Source organism: Myotis yumanensis, unplaced genomic scaffold, assembly GCF_028538775.1.
Source record: "Myotis yumanensis isolate MYYU_CA2020_CCGP unplaced genomic scaffold, mMyoYum1.0.hap1 SCAF_10, whole genome shotgun sequence".
Lineage (NCBI taxonomy): Eukaryota > Metazoa > Chordata > Mammalia > Chiroptera > Vespertilionidae > Myotis > Myotis yumanensis.
Window position 1 is genome coordinate 46,107,424 of NW_027223761.1, and position 26,836 is coordinate 46,134,259.

The following is a 26,836-nucleotide window of genomic DNA, read 5'->3' on the forward strand; positions in this document are numbered from 1 at the left end:
ACTAAATGTATTTTGATATCCCTTCCACTCTGCTTAATGGCTACACAGTGTTTTAGGTTGTTTACAATTTTTTGTGTTCATTATCAATAATCCTGTGATGAACATTATACATATATTATTATGTGAAGGCCTTACTTTCTTTGTATAATATCCTAGAAAGCAAGTTCATTCTTCCAAAGTGCATTCTATAAATGTCAAGTTTTCCCTTTTATTGGAATAAGCAATTAAATGGAAGGCATGACATTTTTGCAGTTATTTAAGTCATATGTTAATAGAGTCAAATATTTACTTACATATGTATACATAGAGAGGACTAAGATATGTAAGGTTTTTTGTGGGTTGGTTGAAGAATTATGCATATTTTATGGAGATGATTGGATCCTTCATAAAAGAAACATTTGTGAAGCTGGGGGTCCATGATTTTATGCTCATGGGTGAACTCATTATCTTGACTCTGAGGACATTATTAAAAGCCATGACAATAGCAAAACTTGATTTTGATACACTTTTTTTTTTTCTTTCCTCACCCGAGGACATGTTTTCATTGATTTTTTAGAGAGATAGGGAAAGGGAAACATCGATGTGAGAGAGAAACATTGATCTGTTGCCTCTCATATGTGCTCTGACCAGGGATCAACCCTACAGCCTAGATATGTGCCCTGACCAGGAATGGAACTTGCAACCTTTGGTGTGGGATAATGCTCCAACCAACTGAACCACCAGGCCAGGGCTGATTGTCTTAATTTTTAGTACAATGTCCAAACAAGGAACAAATGTTTAAGTACTTTTTTTTTTCAATTCTCTCTTCTTAGAAAGAGAGGAAAGGGGAGAGAAAGATAGATGTGAGAGAAAAATACAAACTGGTTGCCTCCCGTACATTCCACCCCTCCACCCCATAGGGGACTGAACCCACAATCTAGGTATGTGCCCTGACTGGGAATCAAACCTGCAACCTTTTGGTGCATGGAACAGTGCTCCAATCAACTGAGCCACCTGGCCAGGGAATATATTCTTTTTAATTCATTTATTAATTTGCTTATCTTTGAGCAAAACAACATAAAACATTACCCAAGACATTATAGTCAATAATGTTGAGATAACTGTGTATGGGGCCAGGTGGATACTCAGGGCAGTGGGGAACCACTCTGTAGAGTGCATGGTTTTCTGGCCACTTTGTGGTACATCTGGAACTGGCTCAGAATGGTATTGAATGTAAACTGTGGTTGAAAAATCAAAAACAAAACATTACCCAAGAGACCAAGATTGTTAGTGTGACCTAAGAATCTGTGATTTAAACAAAGCTGTGGTACATGTACATAGTTGAGTATTACTTGGCCATAAAAAAGAATGAAATCTTACTATTTGTGACAGCATGGATGAACCTACAGGGTATTATACTAAATGAAATAAGTCAGTCACAGAAAGACAAATACCATGTTTTCACTTATATGTGGAATCTAAAGAACAGTATATAAACAAACAAAACAGAAACAGACTCACAGATACAGAGAACAGACTGATGGTTACCAGAGGGAAGGGGAATTGGAGGATGGGGTGAAAAAGGTGAAGGGATTGAGAAGTGTATGTGTTTAGATAGTAAATAAAATTAATTGTAGACACTGAAAAAAAAAAGAATCTGTGCATAGTAAGATCTGGGTTAATAGTAAATAGTAAAAAATAGTAAAATTTGTGTTTTTTAAGCCTACCTACCATAGTACTTTTATTGTTAAATAGGAATCCCAGGAATGCATCAGTGTCATAGCCTGTGTGATTCACAGTTATTTGCATCCATTATATCTTGACTCGTTTTAAGTAAAGATTGTATATATAAATGGATTCTGTGATGCACCATGAGCCAGATGCTTTGTGGGGTGCTGTGATACATAGGGATGTACATGAGGTGCATTCTCTGCCCTAAAGAATGCTAAGCTTGTGTACTCTCTGTTGCAACATGAGAACTATAGACTGAATTCTATGAAAGCATAGAGGAAGACCTTTTAAAAAAACAAGTAGTACTACTTTCTTCAATATAACATAGGTATCACCTGAGATATAGCAACATGCTCACTGGAATTTTAGAGTTTTATAAGTTGACCATTCTGATCAATTATAAATTGTATTCTATCTATATATAAAAGGCTAAGTGACTATCCAACTGCACTGACCACCAGGGGGCAGACGCTCAATGCAGGAGCTGCTGATCTGCAGTGACTTGGCAGTGGTGGTTCTCAGGTGATGCACCCCAGAACCAGAGAGGAGGGAGCCCGATTCCGGGGTGCGTCACCCGAGAGCCACCCTCTCACAACCCGGGACCTCTCGGGGGATGTTAGCTGATTTCGGCCCGATCTCCACAGGCCAGGCTGAGGTACCCCACCTGCCGGAGGGACCCTGCTCACTCTGAAGACGCCCTTTAAGCTGTGGCGCTGCCCCAGGTGCGGCAGGCCAGGGAGGAACTGTGGGAGGTTGGCTCCAGGATGTATCCGGCCTGTCTTGCCCAGTCCCACCCCACTGGCCACCTTCTAATTTCCTTTCAATGTGCACAAATCCGTGTACCGAGGCACTAGTTTCAATATAATTCTGTACTTGCTTTGCCTTATGCTATGCCTCCTCCCACATTTATTAAGCTGATGGTCCTTGTACTTTGGTGTAGTTAAAGCTTGGTTTACATATCCTTGAGACAGCTTTTCATGCTTACTTTCTAAAAAGTTTTTCTTAGCCAAAATTAGGTGAGACTGCATTGCCAAAGGAGGCATCATAATCAGTCACACATGAGGGACTGGAGTTAATTAAGAGTTAAAGTTGATATAAGCGAATAATGGGCAGCCTGGTTTTTGTGGCTCTTAGCTTACTGCTTAGATACTACAGATAAAGGAAGAAACATTTGTGAAGCTGGGGGTCCATAGATAAAAGTGCTTTTTTTGTGTAACCTGAGTGTTACTTTGGACTGATGAGATATTAGATGATGGCAAGTATATTACAAAGATATTAGAGCAAGATTATCAGAAATTGACATATAACTAGAATATTCTTTTTTATAAATTGTTTTATTACTTAAAGTATTACAAAGAGTATTACATATGTCTCCTTTTTTTTCCCCCACCCTTGACAATCCCCTGGCCTCCCCTACCCCCCAGTGTCTTATGTCCATTGGTTATGCTTATATGCATGCATACAAGTCCTTCGGTTGATCTCTTACCCACCTCCTCCTGCCCCCCAACCCTCCCTGGCCTTCCCGCTGTAGTTTGATAGTCTATTCAAGTCTGCTCTGCCTCTGTATCTATTTTTGTTCATAAGTTATAATGGTCTTTATTATCCATAAATGAGTGAGATCATGTGGTATTTTTCCTTCATTGACTGGCTTGTTTCACTTAGCATAATGCTCTCCAGTTCCATCCATGCTGTTGCAAATGATAAGAATTCCTTCTTTTTTACAGCAGCATAGTATTCCATCGTGTAGATGTACCACAGTTTTCTAATCCATTCATCTGCTGATGGGCACTTAGGCTGTTTCCAGATCTTAGCTATGGTGAATTGTGCTGCTATGAACATCTGGGTGCATATATCCTTTCTGATTGGTGTTTCTGTTTTCTTGGGATATATTCCTAGAAGTGGGATCACGGGGTCAAATGGGAGTTCCATTTTTAGTTTTTTGAGGAAACTCTATACTGTCTTCCATAGTGGTTGCACCAGTCTGCATTCCCACCAGCAGTGCACAAGTGTCCCTTTTTCTCCACATCCTCTCCAGCACTTGGCGTTTGTTGATTTGTTGATGATAGCCATTCTGACAGGTGTGCGATGGTACCTCGTTGTTTTGATTTGCATTTCTCGGATGATTAGTGACTTTGAGCATGTTTTCATATGTCTCTTGGCTTTCTGAATGTCCTCTTTTGAAAAGTGTCTATTTAGGTCTTTTGCCCATTTTTTGATTGGATTGTTTATCTTCCTTTTGTTAAGTTGTATGAGTTCCCTATAAATGTTGGAGATTAAACCCTTATCGGTGATAACAATGGCAAATATGTTTTCCCATGCAGTGGGCCTTCTTGTTGTTTTGTTGATGGTTTCTTTTGCTGTGCAGAAGCTTTTTATTTTGATGTAGTCCCATTTGTTTATTTTCTCTTTAGTTTCCAATGCCCTAGGAGCTGTATTGGTGAAGAAATTGCTTCGGCATATGTCTGAGATTTTGTTGCCTTTGGATTTTTCTAGTATTTTTATGGTTTCCCGTCGTACATTTAAGTCCTTTATCTATTTTGAGTTTATTTTTGTGTATGGTGTAAGTTGGTAGTCTAGTTTCATTTTTTTGCATGTATCTGTCCAATATTCCCAACACCATTTATTGAAGAGACTATCTTGACTCCATTGTATGTTCTTGCCTCCTTTGTCAAATATTAATTGAGCATATTGGTTCGGGTCGATTTCTGGGTTCTCTATTCTATTCCATTGATCTATATGTCTGTTCTTGTGCCAGTACCAGGCAGTTTTGAGAACAGTGGCTTGGTAATACAGCTTGATATCTGGTATTGAGATTCCACCTACTTTGTTCTTTCTCAGGATCGCTGCAGTTATTCGGGGTCTTTTTTTATTCCAGATGAATTTTTGGAGAGTTCGTTCTAGGTCTGTGAAATATGCTGTTGGTATTTTAATGGGAAGTGTGTTGAATTTATAGATTGCTTTGGGTAGTATGGACATTTTAATGATGTTGATTCTACCAATCCAAGAACATGGTATGTTCTTTCATCTGTTTATGTCTTCCTCTATCTCTTTTTTTCAACGTCCTGTAGTTTCTGAGTAGAGGTCTTTTACCTAACTAGAATATTCTTATTCTTAGTACAATCTTATTTCTAAATCTTTTGTACAAAATGCTAAGGTTTTCAGTAGAAAAAAATTTTGTTTAACTTTTCTTTTTGAGAATATATTAATCCGTTATATTTTTATGAGTACCTGTCCTTTGCTTAGTCATTTAATAAATGACATGTAAGCTGTGGAAGAAATATATGGTTTGCCTGTTTTTATAGGCAAAGGAAATTACAGGTGCGAAAGTCGCATTGGGACTGTTATGCTCAAGGACCCATGTGGAAACCAACACTGAAGGAGAGATATACTAGGTAATTCTGAAAATTAAAGTCTGATGGAACCTGGAAAGCTAAGCAGAGGAATTTGGCTTTGTGTGGTAGGTAATAGGAAGCCATAGTCAAGAAGTTACTTGTTGCCGAAACCGGTTTGGCTCAGTGGATGGAGCGTCGGCCTGCGGACTGAAAGGTCCCAGGTTCGATTCCAGTCAGGGGCATGTACCTGGGTTGCGGGCACATCCCCAACCTGGGTTGCGGGCACATCCCCAGTAGGAGATGTGCAGGAGGCAGCTGGTCGATGTTCCTCTCTCATCGATGTTTCTAACTCTCTATCTCTCTCTCCCTTCCTCTCTGTAAAAAATCAATAAAATATATTTAAAAAAAAAAAAAAAAAAGAAGTTACTTGTTAGACTAGAATTACATTGTGTATCTTGGAGTAGGAGCTGTTAGAAATAAGGCACGCCCCCAAAACCAGGGGTCCTGGTAGAACACGAAGCACCCTCGGGAGCCAGCAGCAAGGCACATGTCTTTACTTCTGCAGAAGGGTGCGTACCAACAGAGCCTGGCCGCATGTACACTGAGCAGTGGTCACTCAGTTTTTATTCCTGACGCACGTAATCTGTCCCTCACTCTTGATTGGAGGAGCTTAGGCTCACAGTCTTGCGCGATTGGCTAGAGGGGAAAGGGAGGGGTTGACCTTTGCTGTTTCAAAATGGCAGCCCCCATGGGAGCTGCAAGTCACGGGCCAAAATGTCAGCTGCCTGAACTCCCTTCTTTGACTGAAGAGATTACTTGTTTTTTCTCACAGAACAAATAAGATCAAATTGGTAGATTAAGGGCAAATCATGTAGGAATTTGAAAATCAAAATGGGAAGTTGGAACTAGATACAAGAGGGATTAGGAAGGTTTTAGCCAATTTCACGTGTTCTGGGTTCTTGGCATGATGAAATTAGGTGGTTTATTTATTTGTTTTTTAGGATATTTGCTACAGGTACCATCAGAACTATTTGTGTAATAGAGAAAGTTGAAATAGGGAGAAAATAATGGGAAGCCAAAAGAGATGAGGGTTGTCTATTGAACTGATATTGATAATATTTTGAAAGAAAACATGTTGGTGACAAATTGAGTTCATTCACATACTCATGACTGACTAATTGCCATACACTGTGTTCTAAGCATTGAGGAATCAGTGATGTGTAAAGATACAGTGTGGACCTCAAGAAACTTTGATTTTGTTAGAGTGAAGACAAGGCATGAATCAAAGATTTGCACCAGGATTTCCAACTTGGACAATTAGAAGAATATAGGGTACAAATTTGATAGGTAAATGGAGTTCATAGGTAAGGAGAGAAGCAGATGTAGGGGACAGGGCAAGATAGTACAATGTTTGGGTCGGTAGATATAGCTCTACTAAGTAGATCTTAATAGTTGGAAATACAAGTTTATGTATATAAAAATAAAAAATAGAGTTTCATCCTCACTGTTTACAATGCTGCAGATTCTAAGAGCACTTGTTTAACCTGTGTTTAGTCTTTGAGTCAGTATTTAGTTTGTCTTTTTTGATCACATAAAAATACATGACTTTTTTCCCCATAAATTTTCTCTAGAGTCTAGGGTTATATGAATTTTGATGAGCATTTAACTACCTCTTTTTTATGTTTTTGATGAGTTTTTCCATCACACTAGTTACATAGATATATGATACTATGTTTGGGGGAAAGATATATGATACTATGTTTGGGGAAATAGAGATTCTGATTTGTCTCAGTTAACTAGTTGGGAGAGGAATATTGATGAAGAAATTGATAGTGATATATTTAGGTTCTGAGTTTGGTACGTAGGTCCTCAGATTCTAAAAAGATGTCTGCTATAAGAGTTAATTCTTAATATTCTGTCATTCTAGGACAACTTGTAATTTACTATTCCAAGCCTTTATTTTCATCCTCATGACAGCCTTCATGTCATCTTAAGATGACATTGATTACATGTATTAATTATGTACAACATAAATAGTCAAATATCACTAGTTCTTAACTCAGGCCTCCTTTTCTCCCCCCTTCTCTAAGGAACGACTACCAAAATCACTACAATCCCAATGACTTCCAAGCCCAATGTGATTGTTGTGCAAAAGACTACAGGAAAAGGAACGACCATTCAAGGCCTCCCGGGCAAAAATGTTGTCACAACATTGCTAAATGCTGGAGTAAGTAAGAGCTTGAACTGCAGACTCAGCAATACATTGAGGACTTGAAAGACCAGCTATACAAATATTTGCTTAAGAACTTCAGAACCTCACAATGGCCAGAATGGCTTGATTTACCACCACTGTGATGTAATAACTGTTAAAACACCATCTACTGATGCCATTTTTCATAGTAATTTCTAAAACATGTTGCTTATAGCCAGGTTGCTTATGACCATAATTTAGATACTTAGCTTGGTCCTGACGGAGGATTCTGCTGGCTTAACTCCTGGGGACATCTGTTAAAGGATATGTTATTCCTGCATGTGGCCAATAGAGAAGGACCCAGTATTAGGCTGGGAAAAGAGAAATATTTGGGATTAAGACTAAATTAATTGACAGGGATTTGTTACTTTCATTTTTACCGTGGAGCTAGTAAAAAAATTTAAATAACAGATTCAGTTATAGTTTTGTTTATTTATATAGGCAGTGGTTAAGAGGTTTGGAGTTAGATAAACCTAGAGTCTCTCAGTGTCATAGTTTGACCTTGGCTAATTTATTCAACTTCTCTTATCCTTAATTTCCTCATTTGTGTGTTGGGGATGATAATCTCTTATCAGTGAGTTTTTTCATTAACTGGTAGCTGTTTTTGGGAAGTGCTTAGAACAGTGCCTCGCACATAGGAAGTCCCTAATAAGTGTTTTTGTTTTGTTTTGTTCTTTATTGTTATTACTCTTAGTACTTAACTGTTTAGGCTTGGTGATGTCCCTACTTTGCTTGAAAAAGAATGCTGTACTTCATTATAATAGATCTCTATTAGCTTCCTAGGCAGCACAGTCTTCACAGTGTTGACAGGGGTCCAGCATTAGAGTTTTTCATCATGTGGGAAGACATAGTTTGTTCCTAGCCTGAGTTCACATAGTAAGCCAAAAGTAAAGCCACAGTTAGAATTTAGATTTTCAGAACCCTTTATAGTCTGATTTGTAGTTTCATAGAACTTGATATATAAGAGGGGTTGCCATGTAACCTAGGTCCTATGGTCATATAGATCTAAGAGTTATTTGTGACTTGTAGTTGCTAGATATATGTTTGGCACAGGGCATGATAGTTACAAGAAGAAAAGAGTGTAAGACCAATCCTCTTTACCACATGTGTACACGCACCTGTACTTAACCACTTGCTCTCCTGTGCATGCTCCCACACACCGAAAAGCTTTTTAAAAAAATAGCCTGCTAGTTGATTTTGAATTGTCTTTGAATGGGTCATTATACTTGGACAAGGCCCATCAAGCTATTTAAATAGATAGGCATGCCCACTTGTAAACCAGCAGTTCTTGGCAAATGAACTAAAGCTCTTTCCAGAGAATGCAGCTGTGAAGAGTATGTGTGTGTTAAAATAAGTAAGTGCATAATTGGCAGACACTTCATGTGTCCTCTAGATAATTATAGCAGGTAGTTAATCTTGTGATTTTTGTAATAATTTTGGCTTTTAAGTTCTTAGTGATTACCTTTTTGCCAGCTCAGTTGGGTGCTGTTTTTACTGGCTGTTAAGTTTAGACGGACACATTTAATGACTAAAAATTAAGAAAAACCGATAAGGTGAAAAAATTCAGATCCTTTCCTTTTTATTTATGGACTTTAATTTTTAAAATTTTACTAATTTAGTAAAATCACTGTATTTGAATTAAATTTAGTTAAGTTTATTGATTTCATAAATTACTAGAAAATGGAACTTAAGAATAAAGCAGATGAAAATGTAGAAAATGGTGAAAAGTTAATGGGCTTATGCTATCCAGTCAATAAACTAAAGTGATATTAGTAACATACTAGTAACAAAACATGGGAAATGCCTTAAGTTTTTCCTTTGTATTTTCCCATATAGCCTCAGAAAGAATGTTAAATCTTTGCTGATTTCATCTCTTGCCCATGTTTTTTCACATAGACATTATGCTATTTATCCTTGTAATTTATATTTGGGGACTTAGGCAGTTTATTTTATATATGTGCCTTTAGCTATTGGTATAATGCACAGTAATTTTATTACATAAATGTTCATTTTAGATAAATTAGAGAATAAAGATGAACATGGGGTGGGGTAAGACGTATAATTCCAACTCTATCATTGTTAACATTTCCATGTCCTACCTAATAATAGACAAACATGGTAATTGACCGTACCTTCGCTATGCCTCCCATTGGCTAATCAGCGTGATATACAAATTAATCACCAACAAACATGGCGGCTAATTTGCATACTGCAGGCGGCGCCGGCAGCGCACGACGCTGCCTGTGGGACCCGGACCCCTGACCCGGTGAGGCGGGGCCGGTAGTCCCCGACGCTGCCCGGGGGATCCGGACCTTGGATCCGTGACCTGGTGAGAGCAAAGCGGCAGAGAAGGGAGAGAGCCCAGGTGGCAGAGAAGGGAGGGAGCTGAGGGCTAAGCGGCAAAGTGAGGGAGCGAGGCAACGGAGAAGGGAGCGAAGCCTGCCTCGGTGGGCTTCGCTCCCTTCTCTGCTTCACTGCGGTCTCAGGAAGCCCTATTCTTGCAGGAATCTTCCTGCAATGGGCCTCTAGTCCTATATAATAAAAGCCCATGGCAGAACGACCGGTTGACCAGTTGTTATGATGCACACTGACCACCAGGGGGCAGATGCTCAACACAGGAGCTGCCCCCTGATGGTCAGTACACTGCCACAGTGGGAGTGCTGCTCGGCTTACCACAGCAGGACTAGCCGCTCAGAGGGCAAGTCCATAGCCACTTGGCTGACCAGGATGAGCAGCGCTCCCACAGCTGGCCAATCACCGCAGGCCACACCCCCCACCAGTGCACAAATCCCATGCACTGGGCCTCTGGTATTTCTTTAATTTTCTGACTTCTAATATATGTAGTCTATGAATGAGGCAGTATAGTAGGTATTCTTATTCAGTAATTCTTTTAATTTACTCATCAGGAAATAATTAATGCCTTCTTTGGATAGAAAGTCAGATGACTTCTAAGATCATTTCAACTAAGTCTAGGATTTTTGATCACCTTGAAACATTGTATTTGATTGCACAATTTATAGTTCTTTTTCCCATTATCCTGATAAAATCTTTTCTGTGATTTTTCAGTAAAAGCACAGTGTTTATCATTTAAATGCTTATAAATCTCATATGTTACTGACTTCAATTTAGGGAGAAAAGACTATTCAGACAGTGCCAACAGGAGCAAAGCCAGCTATCATCACTGCTACAAGACCCATCACCAAAATGATTGTAACGCAACCAAAAGGAATAGGTTCCACAGTTCAACCAGCAGCTAAAATCATCCCAACAAAAATTGTTTATGGGCAGCAAGGGAAAACACAGGTATGCTGTAAGATATGGTGATTTTTCATGGCTCAGGTATATTTTAAATTCCTAAAATTCCAAAGAAATTTGAATGAAAAGATCAGTAATATTTTTTAAAAATTATTAAAAGTTATGACTACATGTGTATAATTATCCATCTGTTTTCAAACCCTTTGTTTCACTCCTCACACTTTTAAAAAATATCTAAATATTTGTGTCTTATTAAGAGCAAAGATTGGAGAAAATCCCCTTGGAATAAAATTTGTTGAAGTTATGTATTGTTATTTGAGGAGTATATTGTTGAGGAAGAATGGTAGTTATTTAGCAACTCTCAGAGAAAATTATTTACTTTTTATAAGCAAATATGGCCTTTGAAAGCACTTTATTTACTTAAAAAATTTGCTTTACTTGAAACTTAAATAGTAGAGAAGCTAGTGATCTGTTCATTTTTTCTACTACTAAGGGAGCTTTTCTGAAAATTTGCTTGGGAAATTGAGGCTCAGGAATTAATCTTATGTTGCTGGGCTGCTGTGTATTTTACATGATGTCTGAGAATATCAAAGGAAGCAAGGTAGCTTTGGTTGAGAAATGCTATTCTAGAATTTTTGTAAAAAGTAGTAATTTACCTATAAAATAATAATTTGCGTTTAGAATGATTCCTTAGAATTATAGCTAAATAATTTACTATCTAAACAAGTAAGTTTGATGATTAGAAGTAAGTCCAAATTGCCTTTAAAATTCAACTGGAACAATTTTATTTGTTCCATTATCTAAGTTGTATTATGTTTTCATTCTTGAATTCTTAGAAATGGGTTACTTAATAGAGTCTGAAAAGGTTTAAAATCTTTTATGTGGGAGAAATAAAAAATAAATGTGGTGAGTTAACATTATTCCATGTACTCAATTGAAGTCAACTCCAAGAGTCCAAATTTTGAAGTGAAATGGTTTACTTTGAAAATCTTTCTTCATTTCACTTGCTTTGGTATCTGTGGTTTTCACCTTTGCCAAGAGTTGATCTACCACATATTCCATATTGCTTCTAATAGTTGACTACATCATTGTTCCTCTGGGGATTTTTTCAAAGATGATTTTGGTCCCAAGCAAGTTTACTTTGTATACATGTGTCAGGAATTTCATTTGGTTACTAATGATAGAAAAACCAAAGAACAGTGACTTAAACAAATTAAGGTTTTATTTTTACTATGTTAATTAATGTTCAGACTGGTGAAATCTGGAACTGTTATTGTGACACAAAAATTCCACTGGGAATCTAGGCTTTTTGTATCTTTCTTGTGACTCATTTCTACTATATAGCCTAGATTGTAAAATGACTCCTGAATACATCATAGGCAAGGAAAAAGAGGGGCAGATGCTCTTGTCAGAATCATGGCTATTATATGGCATGTACCACTTAAAATGTTTTATGTAGCTTGACTATAATTTGCTCATAGATTGAATTAGTCTTTGATGAACAATGTTGTGCCCAAAACATAGTAAATGTACCGAATGCTGTTTTGTACACCAAAGAAATATTATTGTTCATGACATAGAAGTTTCACATTTTAAATAGTGCTCTAAAATTTGAACTTGGTATATTTCTGCTTTTCTCCTAGGTTCTTATTAAACCCAAACCAGTGACATTTCAAGCCACAGTTGTTAGTGAACAAACAAGGCAGCTGGTCACAGAAACATTACAGCAAGCATCCAGGGTGGCAGAGGCCAGTAATTCTTCTATTCAGGAGGGAAAAGAAGAACCACAAAGTTATACAGATAGTTCCTCTTCTACAGAGTCCTCCCAAAGTTCCCAAGGTGAGATTCATTTTATATAATTACTGCTGAAAATAGTGCCCTAGTTCCAGAATAGTTGCATCTAGAAATTTTAAATAAATATGGTTTTATTTGTCACTTCTTTTGATTTGATTTTCTTTTGTTTGATATGTAACTAGTGAGCTGAAGTTTTGTTTTTGGTAAGGCCTACCATTCTTTACTGCATGGCATATGTTCATCAAATAATTGGTAAACTTAGGATAATGATTTTGACAGGTAGGTATTACAAACTGCTTAGAGCTATGATTCCTCCTGTTTTCTTTGGGTAGGTAGAAGTATGCAAGAAAGTGAATATACCTTTTGAAATGGTTGTTGCCGAATCTTGAGAAAGAGTCAAGGTGGTCAGAGGTAGGCTACAAGTGGGCTGTAAGTAGGCTATCATGCATTGCAGTTTGCATGGGACAAGTCCTAGTTTATGTCTGTTCTAGCATTATTATTAATAGCATTCCCTTTCATTCTCAAAGGTATCCCAGTTTAGATAATAATTATATGACTCTCCTAATTATAAGGAAGGGGCTATGAAGCCATAATTCATAGTAGGGAAGCTTTTTGTTTTCAGTGCTGTTTTAATTATGTTCTTTTAGGAAGTCACTTGAAAGATCATGATCATAATCTTTGAGATCTTCTACAAATCTAATACTCAGTTACCTTAAATCACTCTTACTGTCAGGCAGTATGTTATGCCCATGCTTATGCACTCTGATGCATCTAAGCAAAGCTGTTTATATTCCCTCGGTCATTCCTAGTCACTCTATTTCTCTCCCTGCCTTCCCATTATCCTTTCTGGAGTGATTTGCTAGCACTTTTCTAATATAGATTCTTCATATTGTGCAAACACTTTATTATTTGTTAGTTTATACTATGTACTAAGCATTATGCTAGACCCTGGAAAGGCTGAGTAAAATATAGTTCTTGCTCCTTAGGAGCTTAAACTCTAGAGTAGGGGATTAAAAAAAATTAAATGTACAACTTCAGTATAAGAATTTTATTAGTAACAAAATGTTATTACTAACAAAAATACCAAATGCTGAAAGTTCATACTCCAGTGAGGAGCAGATGAGAAAGCCTCATGAAGAAGTAGCATTTGAAATGGTCTTTGAAAACTCATCAATTCAAAGTAAATAAAAAAGTCGATTTTAACAAATAAACACTATGTCACTAATTTTATAAAATACATAAAATATTTAGCTTATGCATTGGTTCTAAAAGGGGGACATGAATATATATATTCTATATAATACAAGTGTAATATGCTAAGTGTCTGATCTATTGGTCGACCTCGACCAGTCGCTGTGGCATGCACTGACCACCAGGGGGCAGACACTCCAACCGGTAGGTTAGCTTGCTGCTGGGGTCTGGCCGATCGGGACTGGACAAGAGGGTTGGACATGCCCTGGAGCGTCCCACAGTCCCTCCCTGGCCGGCCAACCTCCTGTGGTCCCTCCCCAGCTGGCCAACCCCCACAGGCCCTGATGGGAACTGGGTGAGCTGGCCCCAGTCGGCCCCATTGCTGGCCAGGCCGGGGGCTGGGGGTGGGGGTGGGAATGGGACCCCACCTGTGCACACATTTGTGCACTGGGTCTCTAGAGCAGTGATTCTTAACCTTCTCGCCCTTTAAATACAGTTCCTCATGTTGTGACCCAACCATAAAATTTTTTTTGTTGCTACTTCATAACTGTAATGTTGCTACTGTTATGAATCGTAATGTAAATATCTGATATGCAGGATGGTCTTAGGCGACCCCTGTGAAAGGGTCGTTCGACCGCCAAAGGGGTCGCGACCCACAGGTTAAGAACCGCTGCTCTAGAGTGTGTGTGTGTGTGTGTGTGTGTGTGTGTGTGTGTGTACGCACGCGCGCACATCTGTATCTGAGATTATATATACTAGTAGCCCTGCGCACAAATCCATGCGCAAGTAGCTCGCTGCTGCTTGCCTCAGCTGGCCGCCTGGCCCACTGCCGTAGCTCTCTGCCGCTCATAGCTCACTGCCCCGCCCTTCTGCTGTTGGTCGTTACATGTCACAGCATAACGACCATTTGCATATTACCTCCTTATTATATAGGATAATCTCAGATGATCTTTTAAAACTGTTCTTCTTTTCCTAAGGGAGCCCTAAATCAATCAGTACTTTCCAAACATGTCACTTCATTAGTGAGTCTTCAGTTGTCATTCTAAGAATGGTGCAAGAGTTTGGCTATTTCTAGATGTGATTGAGTATAAGGTTTTTCTGCTCTTTGATCTATTATAATATAAGCATCATCATCTGTTTTTATTTATTAGTTTTCTTTCATTTTGTATTTTAAAAAATATTCTGTAATACAGACATATTTTATAGTTCAGACTAAGCGTATCTAATGTAATTGAATATGAAGCCAGTTTTTATAATCTGCATTTACCCTTCTTCCCATATCCTTGTATAGCTCTTTAGTACATACTCACAAAGACAAGGTGTTGGGAATATATATGCTGTGATTTAAAGAGAAAGGGATAGCCCTAACTGGTTTGGCTCAGTGGATAGAGCGTCGGCCTTTGGACTGAAAGGTCCCGGGTTTGATTCTGGTCAAGGGCATGAAACTTGGTTGCGGGCACATCCCCAGTGGGAGGTGTGCAGGAGGCAGCTGATCGATGTTTCTCTCTCATTGATGTTTCTAACTCTCTATCCCTCTTCTTCCTCTCTGTAAAAAAATCAATAAAATATATTTTTAAAAAAATAAAAAATAAAGAGAAAGGGATAAACGATTGAGTCAGTCTAAAATTGTGCTGTTTTGAGTATTTGAGTGTTATAACTGCTAGGAATCTAAGCACTACTTAGATGTCCATTTTTCTTTTATATTGCTTTTGTGGTTTTTAGCGCCACCTCCTCCCCACCCCGCAAATAGCAACATTTTTTAATGTAATTTAAGATAGGAGAAAGTAGCAGGAAGAGTAAAAAGAACTCCTGTGTATACTCTTTATCTAGATTCACCACTAGTTTACATTTTGCCCTGTTAGCTTTGTTGTTGCTTCTCCAGCTAAACCCCTCCCCACCCCCATTTGAGAACAAGTTATAGATATCATGTCCTTTACCCCTAAATACTTACATTTGTAGGTTCATATTTCCTAAGGGTTAGTCTATTCATAACTAAAATGCAGTTATCAAAGTCAAGAAATTTAAAGCTATGATTTTATAATTTATAATCCATTCAAATGTCATCAATTGTCTAATAATATTCTTTATACTTTTTTCTTCAGTCCACAATCTAATTCAAGACTGCATTGCATTTAGTTGCATTTAATTATCATGGCTCTTCATTTTCCTTTAACTTTAGTCAATCCTTCAGCCTTTCTTTGTGTTTCTTGATCTTGACATTTTTGAAGAGTATAGAGCAGTTACTTTGTAGAATATTCTTCTGTTGTTTTGTCTGATGTTTGCTCTTGATTAAATTCAGCAAGAATTCCACAGATATGATATTGTGTCCTTAGTTTTATCTCATTAGTAGGCACATGATGTTAGTTTGTCCCTATATTGATGTTAATTTAATGTTGATCAATTGGCTGAGGTGATATCTTCCCCATTTGTGAGGAGATACTTTGAAACTATATAAATATCATGTTCCTCGTTAAACATTTATCTACTAGTTTTAGCATCCATTGATGATTTTCTAAAGTTCATTATTTGTATATTTGATAGTTGGCATTCTACTGTAAAAATAAATCAACCTTTTTTTGATTTCAGATGTTTTTCTGATGATTTGTCTTACACAAGTCCTGGAAATAAGGATATTTCTTATGCCAGGGGAATTTTTTGATTCTACTTATAGTTTCTAACTTTTCCCATTATCTCCCACCCCCAAGGAGGTGAGGAATAAATCAAAGTTAAGCAAAGTATACTTACTGCATAACTTTTCAGAGCTGTTATGTGCTAATATGAGGAGTGCAGTATATAATGTAAAATGCTCCCCAACTTTTTTGACCATGGGACCCTTTTTTTGTAGAACATCTTGAGAAATTAATGTTCTCTGGAACATTTTGGGTGATGCTGTCTAGACAATTAAATACTATGAAGGCCTTAGGCTTTATGACAATACTTCAGAGGGAAGGTACATGTTACATCGTAAAAGGGATGTAGACATCTTGTGTTTAGTTTAGAAGAGATGGTTTAGTTGGGTAAGGCATCTGGGAATCATTTTATATGAGGAATGGTTAGTGAAGACAGACCATTTATCATGGAGAAGAGATGATGAAGATTGAGTTGGGTTGGGGGAGCATGGGAGATATCATCAGTTATCTTGAGGAAGAGGAAAAAGAATTGGTCTGTGTAGATACATGGGTGGAAACTAGAACCATTGGATAGAAATAACAGAAAAACCTGCTTCCACTCCATTAAAGAAAATTTTCTAATTGTTATATTGTGCAGAGTTGGGAAGGAAACTGTTTTAGAAAGTAGTGAATTCTCTGGTGGTGGTGTTCCTGGACTGGCGGTGGTACTTTGTGAAGATTATAGCATAGGATTGCTGAGAGCATTAAATGAACTTTTGAATCTTTTCTGGCTGACAGGTCTTATGATATTATGAAAATGTGATATAGGCATTTTATAGTAAAGACATAGAGACATTCTTTGAGAGATGTCTGAGTCTGCCTTTGGATACAGTGTGTATCTCTAGTACAAAACATGTGGTAGGTATTTAATAAATACTTGCTAAGTAATTTGTCGGGAAAGATATCTGAGGGTTAGCAGGCCACCATCTTCAAGAGATATAGGGTCATTTAAAAAAAATAGCCTTCCCAAAGAAAACAAAATCAACATACAATAGATCTGGAATTTTTAATTACCATTTAAAAACTGTATTCCTCCCCTACACCCCACACCCCCTCAAAAAAAAAAAAAAATAACAACAATACTGGGTAGAATATGTACAACACCAGGGATGCATAATTTCCATTAAACCTTCAAAAAAATCTACAAGATGGATGCACATCACATAATCAAATGGTACTATGAAATCAGATTCCTGGTACCTCAGTCATTACTTTCTGACCCCAGCATCAGACTTGATAGGCAGTAGATTTATCAGACTAAACATAAGCCAAAGGTAGAGAGGAAAATCACTCAAGAAATGGTTTTCACATCGAGGTTCACTCTCTCATTCTGTCATAGATTTGGGGTTATTTCGGTAATACTTTGTGATGGTCAGCTACTCTTTCTGAATATGGACAGAGAGTGAGCAATCTCCCCATTCTCTATGGGATGATGTTATTTGTGATGATGTCCCTGATAGGTGTTCCCATGTGGAAATTTGTGTTCCTTTTCTAGTCTCTACCATATCCCTCTACAAATGAAGCCCTTGCTTTCTTCTAGATAATCGATGTATATGGAGTGGAGTTGCCAAGTCATTCTTTGCCTGTAGGTCCTCTCATCCAACCAAGGGGTACTTATATCATCAATGGAATTTTTTAAATTTGAGAACTTAGGTTATATAAAAAGAATGATTCCCTAATATAATTCTCTTAAGTTTAAGTTCTATATATCTACTTAGAATGAGTAAAGAAAAATGGTTATATGCTTCACATAGCATTTGGTATTCCGGGATAGTATCCTTTAATTTTCTAGATTTTGGAGGAAGTTTAATGGAAGTTATACATCCTTCATATGCCTTATGTCCTACCCATTTGGGTGTGTGTGTGTGTGTGTGTGTGTGTGTGTATAATAACTTATTAATGTTAATTAAAAATTCCAGATTTATTGTAAACTGATTTTGTTTTCTTTAAGAAGACTATTGGTTTATTTTTATCTCTCTCTTTTTTTAAGAGTTGATTTCCCTGCCCCAACCTTTTGGGACAAATTTGTGGTTTTCAAAAATATAATATTCATAGAAGGTCAATCTTACGTTGCATTTATTCTTGTTTGGGGGACTACATGAATTCTTTTTATTATTCTGTGATGCTTTCACTGACCATTCCAATTCAAAGCAGACTTTTTCTTTCTATGTATTCATCTTATTTGCCCTAATCATTTGGTTTTACCCCAAAATACAAAGCTATATGTATATCTTTATTTTATGTCTCTTTCATTATATAATCCAAACTTGGGAGTAGGGATCATGCCTTTATATATCTTGCATAATTTTCTGTGTGGTGTTTTGGACAAAGGAGTTTAGGAACTTAACAGTAGTCTAGTAAATCTGCTTATTCTGTAGATAGAAAACTCATAAATAGTTTGTTGCTCGATTTGATGCACATTTAGTATTTACATGCATACCAGTATAGCATGAGTATAATAAACCTTGAATTAGGGTGTAATTTAATTTGAAACTAACAAAAAGTCTTTGAATGGAGGACTTTCAGGCCACCACTACCACAACAATATTTCTATTGCCCTTCATAGTTTACAGAGCTCTTTTTCATATATGATTTTGTTATATCCTCAGATGCTCAGAAATTCTGTGAGGTAGAGAGGTGATTTTATTGTTGCCATAATTAAATAATGATACTAAGACCCAAAGAACCAATTTGCTAATAATTGATAGAGCTGAGGCTGTAACCTAAGACTTTGAATTTCAAATGTTGTATGTGTCCTATTATATCAGGTTGCTTCTAGATTATCTATCCAGTCCTGTTGTTAGTGGACAAGATTTCCTTTCAATAAACCAGTCATTCAATAAATGTTGACTGAATGCTGAGCTTGTAATACAGAGCACATTTTCAGCTGCATTTGGGAAAATAAGACTCCTATAGCATTTGTTCTTAACACATATACCCACTTACACAAGTACACACCTATTTATTATAGCAGTTATCACATTGAATTGTAACTTGTCTTTTTTACATGTCTGTCTCCCCAACCAGATTGTGTGCTTCTTGAGAATCCTCTGATTATTCTGTGAGCTCCTTTGTATCCTCAATGCCAAATATAGACTCTGGCACCTAGGTGCCTAGTTTGGTCAGTTAATGAATGAATAATTTTGTGAATACAGACATGAAAGACATTTGCCCTCTGGGGGCTTACAAGTCTTCTTGGGGAGATAAAGCATGAAGTTTACAATAAATACAAAGATTTTTAAAAAGCAAATTGTTTTTTTTTTTAAGAGAAACTTTGTTTATAGGGTTTGTTTTTTTTTAACTAATATAAAACAGATTCCCAGCCTGTAGTTCATGTAATTGCTTCCCGGCGTCAGGATTGGTCAGAACATGAGATTGCAATGGAGACTAGCCCCACCATAATTTATCAGGATGTATCCAGTGAATCACAATCAGCTACTTCAACAATCAAAGCTCTGTTAGAACTCCAACAGACAACAGGTATGAACTCACATGCTCAATTGAATGAAGCATGTTTTCTCTAGAGATGGGTTGTGCTAAAATACTACCACTGTTCTATTTTCTTTGTTATTTGAGCACATTTCCCCCCTCTGGACTTGTCTATAATCATTGGTGCAGTCTTCTTACTTGTCAGTTCATTAAGATGTGCACAGGAGTACTGAAGGATAGATATAGTCAGTAGAAAGGTAGAAAAAAATGGCAGAGCTTTCTTCTCTGTCTCCTGACTTAAGTGGACAATCCTGTTGCTCTTGTTACCAGAAAGGAGTAGGTCTGTTACTTCTAAGTGAAAAGATAGATACAGTACACCAGCTCTATTCAAAAATAGTAGGAGGCAGATTGAAGGGCCCGTCATCCTCCTTGATATTGGTGGGACAGTTTTATGTTCATAAAACACCATTAATGGCCCTTTCTAGCATTCTGATTTGTTTTAATTTTATCTTCGTATTTCTTTATATAATTTACTTACTTGAACTTCCATGCAAAGCTATCCTCACAAGATTCTGTCAGTATTTCTAGTTACTAAATATCTTCAACGAACTAGGCAAAACCTGTGTTATAAATACTGACCTCTCTATTATAATAGGTCAAAGATTGTCAGAGTATTTAAGGGTCCTTAGCAATGATCTCATCCAACCCTTTCATTTTATGGATAAGTAAACTGAAACTAGAGAGGTTACCCAGTAGGTTAGTGGCAGAGTGAGATTCAATGTCTTGATTCCTAGTTCAATGTCCTCTCTACTTATAGAGCGACTTCTCTATTCTTTTGGCTTTGTTTTGCTTTCTTTGTTTAAATGATTATTTTGATTTTGTCACATTATATGCTTTGTGGGAATAATCTGAATGATCATTCAGTGGACTTGATTATTGGTTACTACTCTTTGTTGTGACATCCACTCTACACTACCCCAAGAATACTAGTATTTAATGTTAGTCTTTGGTTAACATTTTTAAATATTGATATTATTTTTAGCCTTAGTCATTTCCTCAGCTCCTTGTTTTTTACATACTCAGCCATTTTCATTAATGCCTTATAAGAAGGTAGAAACTGAATGAGTAGATTCTGTGGAAAAAGTGATAAGATAGAAAAATAAATCTGTCCACAGAAACCATTCCTGATTCTAGACTATTCTAGAAGACATTTTTTTTTTTTGCAGGAACGCAGAAGCCATTTTTTCTAATGTTGAATATTTTTATTTTTTAAAAGTCATTAAAAATACTATAATATTTCTTTAGAGATTACCTTAAAATTTTAATAGAACAAATTAAACTGATCACTGAGTTGTGTAATTCAGGGTAGATGTGCCTGAGTGGAAATCATGTTATGTACTGCTTATTCACCCTTTGTTTTCAGGTTGGTGAACTCAAGGATACCAGGGACTCCCTTGAAGAAGGGTAAAGAAAATGTTGTAAGGGAAACAGAACCAGTTGTCTGGCCTAATGATATTAGGGGGGGATTTTACTCTGATTGCATATGAGTCCTTTTTGCTAGGCTTTTGGGTATGATTGCACACGTTGTGGACTCTATACCCTTGCATAGCAGTCTGATTTTCCCTTTTCAACTCATTGTCTCCTTAGTCACTGCCAGTGTGGCACCCCAGAGGTCTGGTTCGTTATTCCCATGGACAACTCTGGTTTGGGTACTTGTTTGTAATAAAAGTTAACTTTTCCCCTGACTTTTTTATGCAGTAAAGGAAAAATTGGAATCTAAACCAAGACAACCTACTATTGACTTGAGTCAAATGGCAGTGCCTATTCAGATGACCCAGGAAAAGAGACATTCTCCGGAGAGTCCATCAATTGCTGTAGTAGAGTCAGAACTCGTTGCTGAATACATCACTACAGGTAGGTGTCCTTTTTAAAAGTAGTATTAAGGTAGGAGAGCTACCTTTCTGCATTTCATAGGGTGGTTGTTTGGGGGAGAATATATTTTTTACATTTCCAGATCTTTTTCAGTTTTCTCTGAGAGCAAATTCACTTTGTCCTTGGGATTACTCTTTTATGACTAGGGGTTGGGGAGAGGTGGGTAATAGGTTGCTACAGTTTGCAAGTAATATAAAACTGCAAGTTGGCCATAAATAATATCTGTGACTATAGGGTAACACTTTTAGAGAGAGGATAAATATTTTTTTATCTAGAGATAAACATTTTTTATGCATCCGAACTTTTTAATTTTGGAAGAGAGATGGATCAAGGGAGAAAGAAGGTAGAAAATCCAACCCTTTTTTAATGTAAAGGAAAAAAATGTGGAAATTTTTAAGTTATTATAAATACTTATGAGTTCTGGTGGAAAGTGAATTAGGTATTTGTTTAAAATACAGCCTGGAAGCAAAATACTAATGAGATTTTTGGATGTTGTATATAGAGAATGGAGCAGGAAGGATAATAGATTCTTTCAGATGCTGGTGAAACCACACCTGGAATACTGCTTTCTGTTTTGGACACTTCATTACCTTGAGATTTGAAATAGTTCAGAGAGTAGTAATGTGAATAATTCAGGGTTAGGAGAGAGGACTTATGAGGCACTATGTAAAGAACACCTGTCTTAAGTATTCCTTAGCAGTGATTAAAAGAGAACATAAAGTTAAAAATATTTGAAGGATGTAAATACTGAAGCAGAAAGGGAATTCTTTGGCAGCATTTTAGAAGATATTAAGACTAATGGGTTAAAATTGCCAAATGGAAAATCCATTTAAAGATTATGGAAAGCCATCTAGCATTTACTTCAGAGATATTTAGCAGAAAGCTAAATAAAGCAGAGGGCAGTATGTTAGGGAATCAGTATTGACCTCGGTATAGACTAGATTATCATAAATAGATGAAAAGACCCATGATTTCTTCCCATACTTATCCTTTTCAGAATGCAGTGATGAGGGGACAGAGGTTGCTTTTCCCCTTCTAGGTGAGTGGTGTGCATCCATTTGTTGTATAACCAAAGGTAAAAGATGATTGTTTGGGGGAGAACCACTTCAATGTATACGCTCTACTCTGATCTGGTAGAGGAAAGGAAAGCTCCAATCAGTGAAAGAAAGGAAGAGAGATTTTCTTTTTGCAGAATAGTGGGATTTTTTCTCAGAAATAAACAATTTGATATTGGGGGGAAAAAGAGTTCTTTAAAGAAGGAGAAGCAAGATGGCGGCGATATAGGCAGATGCGTCCCAGGTCTTGTCTCGGAGCAAACGGAGTAAGCAGCTGAAACTAATAACACCCACCCCGAATTGGCAAATTTACTCAGCTGGTGAGACGGTTTGCAGCCGGGAAGGGCAGACCTCCCCTGGAAAGGTTAAAAACCAGGGATCTGGGCAGGAAAGTTTGCCAGACCTGAGCCCAGAGGGTCGGAGGGAGACCGCATGGCAGATAGCCGCGTCTCTTGGGACCGACACAGACCCTGACCGGGTAAGGAGTTCCGCGGGTTTGCTGGCGCCAGGAGATTTGAGATTTGGATTTTGTGATTGCGGAGAACTGAGACTAAAGGGGGCATCCTGAGGAACTGATCAGACCATGCAGTGCCCATAAGAGAGGAGCGTTTCCCAGATCATGCAGTGCTGGTAAGAGAGGAGCGTTTCCCAGACCGGTAAGAGAGGAGCGTTTCCGCGGCCGGCCGGCGTTTGTCTGTTTCTTTGTTTCCACTGAACCCTGCTCATAGGACAGTTCGGATACAGACACTCACCTGTGCTGAAGAGAGGGTGAAGGTGCAGACGAGGGGAATCTGGGGAGAGGCTGAGGAAAGAGGGGGAGCCGGAGGAGGTGGCAGCGAATTGAGTGCTGAGACACCCCTGGGCCCAGGACTGGAGCAGCCACTCCCTCCAGAGGGTGGAATTCCTCCCCCCAGCCCCCCAGGCAAGGAGCACAGCCACACCCAGATTCCACCCTGTACGAGATAAAGGATTAAAACAAGCTGATTAGTCCCTGGGAGTTACCAGGGTCTGGCCTATAGAGGGATTTTCAGTCCCACCAACAACACAGAGCAGGGTAAGGATTAAAAAAGGATAGAGAAGCTGTATAGCCTCAGAGGCCAACCCAAAAACACTGCCACCCAGAGGCTGAGCCACAAACTGACTCTTAGGGGAATACAAATTAAGGCAGACTGGATCACAAATACGGCCTGCTTTAAAATCAGGACTGTGATTTACAACACGGAGGAACAGTGTAATGCAGGCAAATTCAACACTCTCCTAAATACCTGGCAGGACTAAGGCGAACCAGGCTGAAGAGTAGAAGAACCGAAAGACCATCGCTACTGCAAATTTTTTCTTTTTCTTTTTCTTTTTTTTTAATTTTTTCACCTTTTTACTAAGAAACCAATTTTTTTTTTCTCTTTTTCTTCTTTTCCACCACCTGATTTTACCCTTTCAATTACCACATTTTTATTTTTAACCAGTATTATTACTGCTACCATTTTACCATTTTTTAAAGTGCCATTTTATTTTCTCTTTATTTTCTTTTGGGATTAGTGTTCTCCATTCTATTTTCATCGTTCCTTTAGCATTAACTTTCCCTATCTCAATTTCACCTCTTTGCTAAAACCCTCTTCCTTACTTTTCCCCTTTTGGTGTCCTGTTTCTCTTACCCTATTCCTGCTCCAGACTTTCCCAATTCCTTCTTTTTACCCCCTGTCTAATTCCACCCTACTTATATATCCTATTTCCAATCTACTGCTCTAAATCCTTATACACCTATTCTTTATCCTTCTTCACTTTCCAAACATTTTTTTTTTCTCTTATCTTTCTATTGTTTTCTTGATTGTTGAATATATTGGGCTTTTTTTTTTTTTTTTTTTTTTTTTGTTTTGTTTTGTGTTTTTTCTTCTTTTTTAGGACTGGTTGTGAGGTTGTTTTTCTTTTTCTTTTTCTTTTTCTTTTTTTTTCTGCTGGTTTTTCCCTTCCCTCCCCCACCCCACCCCGGTTATTTTTGTGCTTCTGTTTTCCCTTACCCCTCTGGATATTATTGGTGGTTTGTAGTTTGCATTCATCTCCAGGGATCTGTTGCTGGAATTTGTTGAGATTAGTGGCAGTTCTATTGGAGTTTGCTCCTCATACCAATAGTCTCTTCCCCGCTTCTACTTCATTCTCTTTTTTCGCTCTCTTTTTTCCCCCTCTTTTTTCCCAATTCTATTTTTGCACTCCTTTTTTGTTTGTTTTTTTCTTATTTTTCTTTTCTGTTCTCTCTTTTATCTTCTTCTCTTCTTTCTCCCTTATCCCCTAATTCTCTTAATTCGGGTGGTCACCTTTATTTGGGGTTATTAATATTGTGAATATACTTGTGTTCAGTGCCTGGTACGTTGTGCCTTGCTCTGTTGTATTTTGTGCCTTTAAATCAACGCAGCAGATCCAAGCAACAGCAGCCCCCTGATCACCGCAGCCTCCTGATCACCACAGCCTCCTGATCACCACACCCTCTGTCTGTGGAACAGCAGCTGTACGTGAAGCCTCCCCCCACCAGCCAGAAGAGCCAACACAGCTGTGAACAACACCCACCAGAGGAGCTGCTGCCAACTGGAAAGCAGCTGCTACCGCAACCGTCTGAGCAGCAACCACAACCCAAGGAGCCCCTGCCACCCAGGGAGCAGCCACTGAACATCTCAACATCTACATATGTCAGCGAGATCAAACATGGGTAGGCAAAGAAACCCCCTAAGGAAAGAAAAGGAGGACTCGCCAGAAAAGCAGCTAAGTGAGACAGAGATATGCAACATGACGGAAAAAGAATTCAAAATAAGGTTCCTAGAGTACATGCACCAGATGTTCAAGAAGCAAGAAGAAACAGATGAAAAACTCAACTACTTATGCAAGAAGCTAGAAGAAACAGATGAAAAAATCAACAACTTAAGTAAGTCCCAAGAAGAAATGAAGAGCGACATAGCTTCAATAAAAAACTCCATTGAAAGTATCAACAGTAGACTGGGAGAAGCGGAGGACCGAATTAGTGAATTAGAAGACAAGGAAGCAAAACACACTCAAACTGTACTGAAAATGGAGAAAAAAATTAAAAGACAGGAGGAGAGCCTAAGGGAGCTTTGGGACAACATGAAACGAAACAACATACGAATAATAGGGGTGCCAGAACAACAGAAAGATGAACATGGATTAGAAAACCTATTCGAAGAAATAATATCAGAAAACTTCCCTGAGGTGGGGAAGAAAAAAGTCACACAAGCCCAGAGAGTCCCAAACAAGGTGAACCTGAAAAGACCCACACCAAGACACATCATAATTACCATGGCAAATGTTCAGGATAAAGAGAGAATCTTACAGGCTGCAAGAGAGAGACGGAAAGTAATATACAAGGGATCTCCCATTAGATTATCAAATGATTTCTCAACAGAAACACATCAGGCCAGAAAAGAATGGACGGAAATCTACAAAGGGATGCAAAGCAAAGGACTGAATCCAAGAATACTCTATCCAGCAAGGCTATCATTCAAAATTGAAGGGGAAATAAGAAGCTTCACAGACAAAAAAGGGCTAAGGGAGTTTATCACCACCAAGCCAGCCATGCAAGAAATGCTAAAGGGACTGGTGTAAAAAGAAGAAATATCAAGCTCAGAAAGAAAACAGCCACACACACACACACAAAAAGAAATGGCTACAAACAAGTACCTTTCAATAATAACTTTAAATGTAAATGGACTAAATGCTCCATCCAAAAGACATCGAGTGGCTGAATGGATAAAAAAACATGACCCATACATCTGCTGTCTACAAGAGACCCACCTCATTAGAAGGGACTCACACAGACTGAAAGTGAAGGGATGGAAAAATATCTTTCACGCAAATGGAAAGGAAAAGAAAGCTGGGGTAGCAATACTTATATCTGACAAAATACATCTCAAAGTGAAGGCCATAACCAGAGATAAGGAAGGCCACTTCATAATACTAAAGGGATCAATACAACAAGAAGATATAACCCTGGTAAACATATATGCACCCAATGCAGGAGCACCCACATACATAAGAAAACTTCTGGAAGATATCAGGGGAGAGATCGACAACAATACAATCATAGTAGGGGACTTTAATACACCACTGACATCACTGGATAAATCCGCTAGACAAAAACTCAGTAAAGAAACAGCAATCCTAAATGACTCACTAGATCAGATGGACTTAATTGACATCTTCAGAACACTTCACCCC

The 26,836-nt window shown here is 38.0% G+C and overlaps 1 protein-coding gene across 8 annotated transcripts in view; it reads left to right on the forward strand.

Moving 5' to 3' along the window:
• Positions 1 to 26,836, forward strand: part of EMSY (EMSY transcriptional repressor, BRCA2 interacting) — a 94,662-nt gene that overhangs the window by 51,077 nt on the left and 16,749 nt on the right. For 5 of the 8 annotated variants that reach the window (XM_070425655.1, XM_070425656.1, XM_070425660.1 and 2 more), the window contains 6 exons: positions 7,133 to 7,269; positions 10,423 to 10,596; positions 12,192 to 12,387; positions 19,518 to 19,682; positions 21,390 to 21,545; positions 22,561 to 22,602. In XM_070425655.1, coding sequence (XP_070281756.1) covers positions 7,133 to 7,269; positions 10,423 to 10,596; positions 12,192 to 12,387; positions 19,518 to 19,682; positions 21,390 to 21,545; positions 22,561 to 22,602 — 870 coding nt within the window. The remainder of the gene's footprint in view (positions 1 to 7,132; positions 7,270 to 10,422; positions 10,597 to 12,191; positions 12,388 to 19,517; positions 19,683 to 21,389; positions 21,546 to 22,560; positions 22,603 to 26,836) is intronic. The other 3 variants (XM_070425657.1, XM_070425662.1, XM_070425661.1) reach the window with 2 other exon arrangements.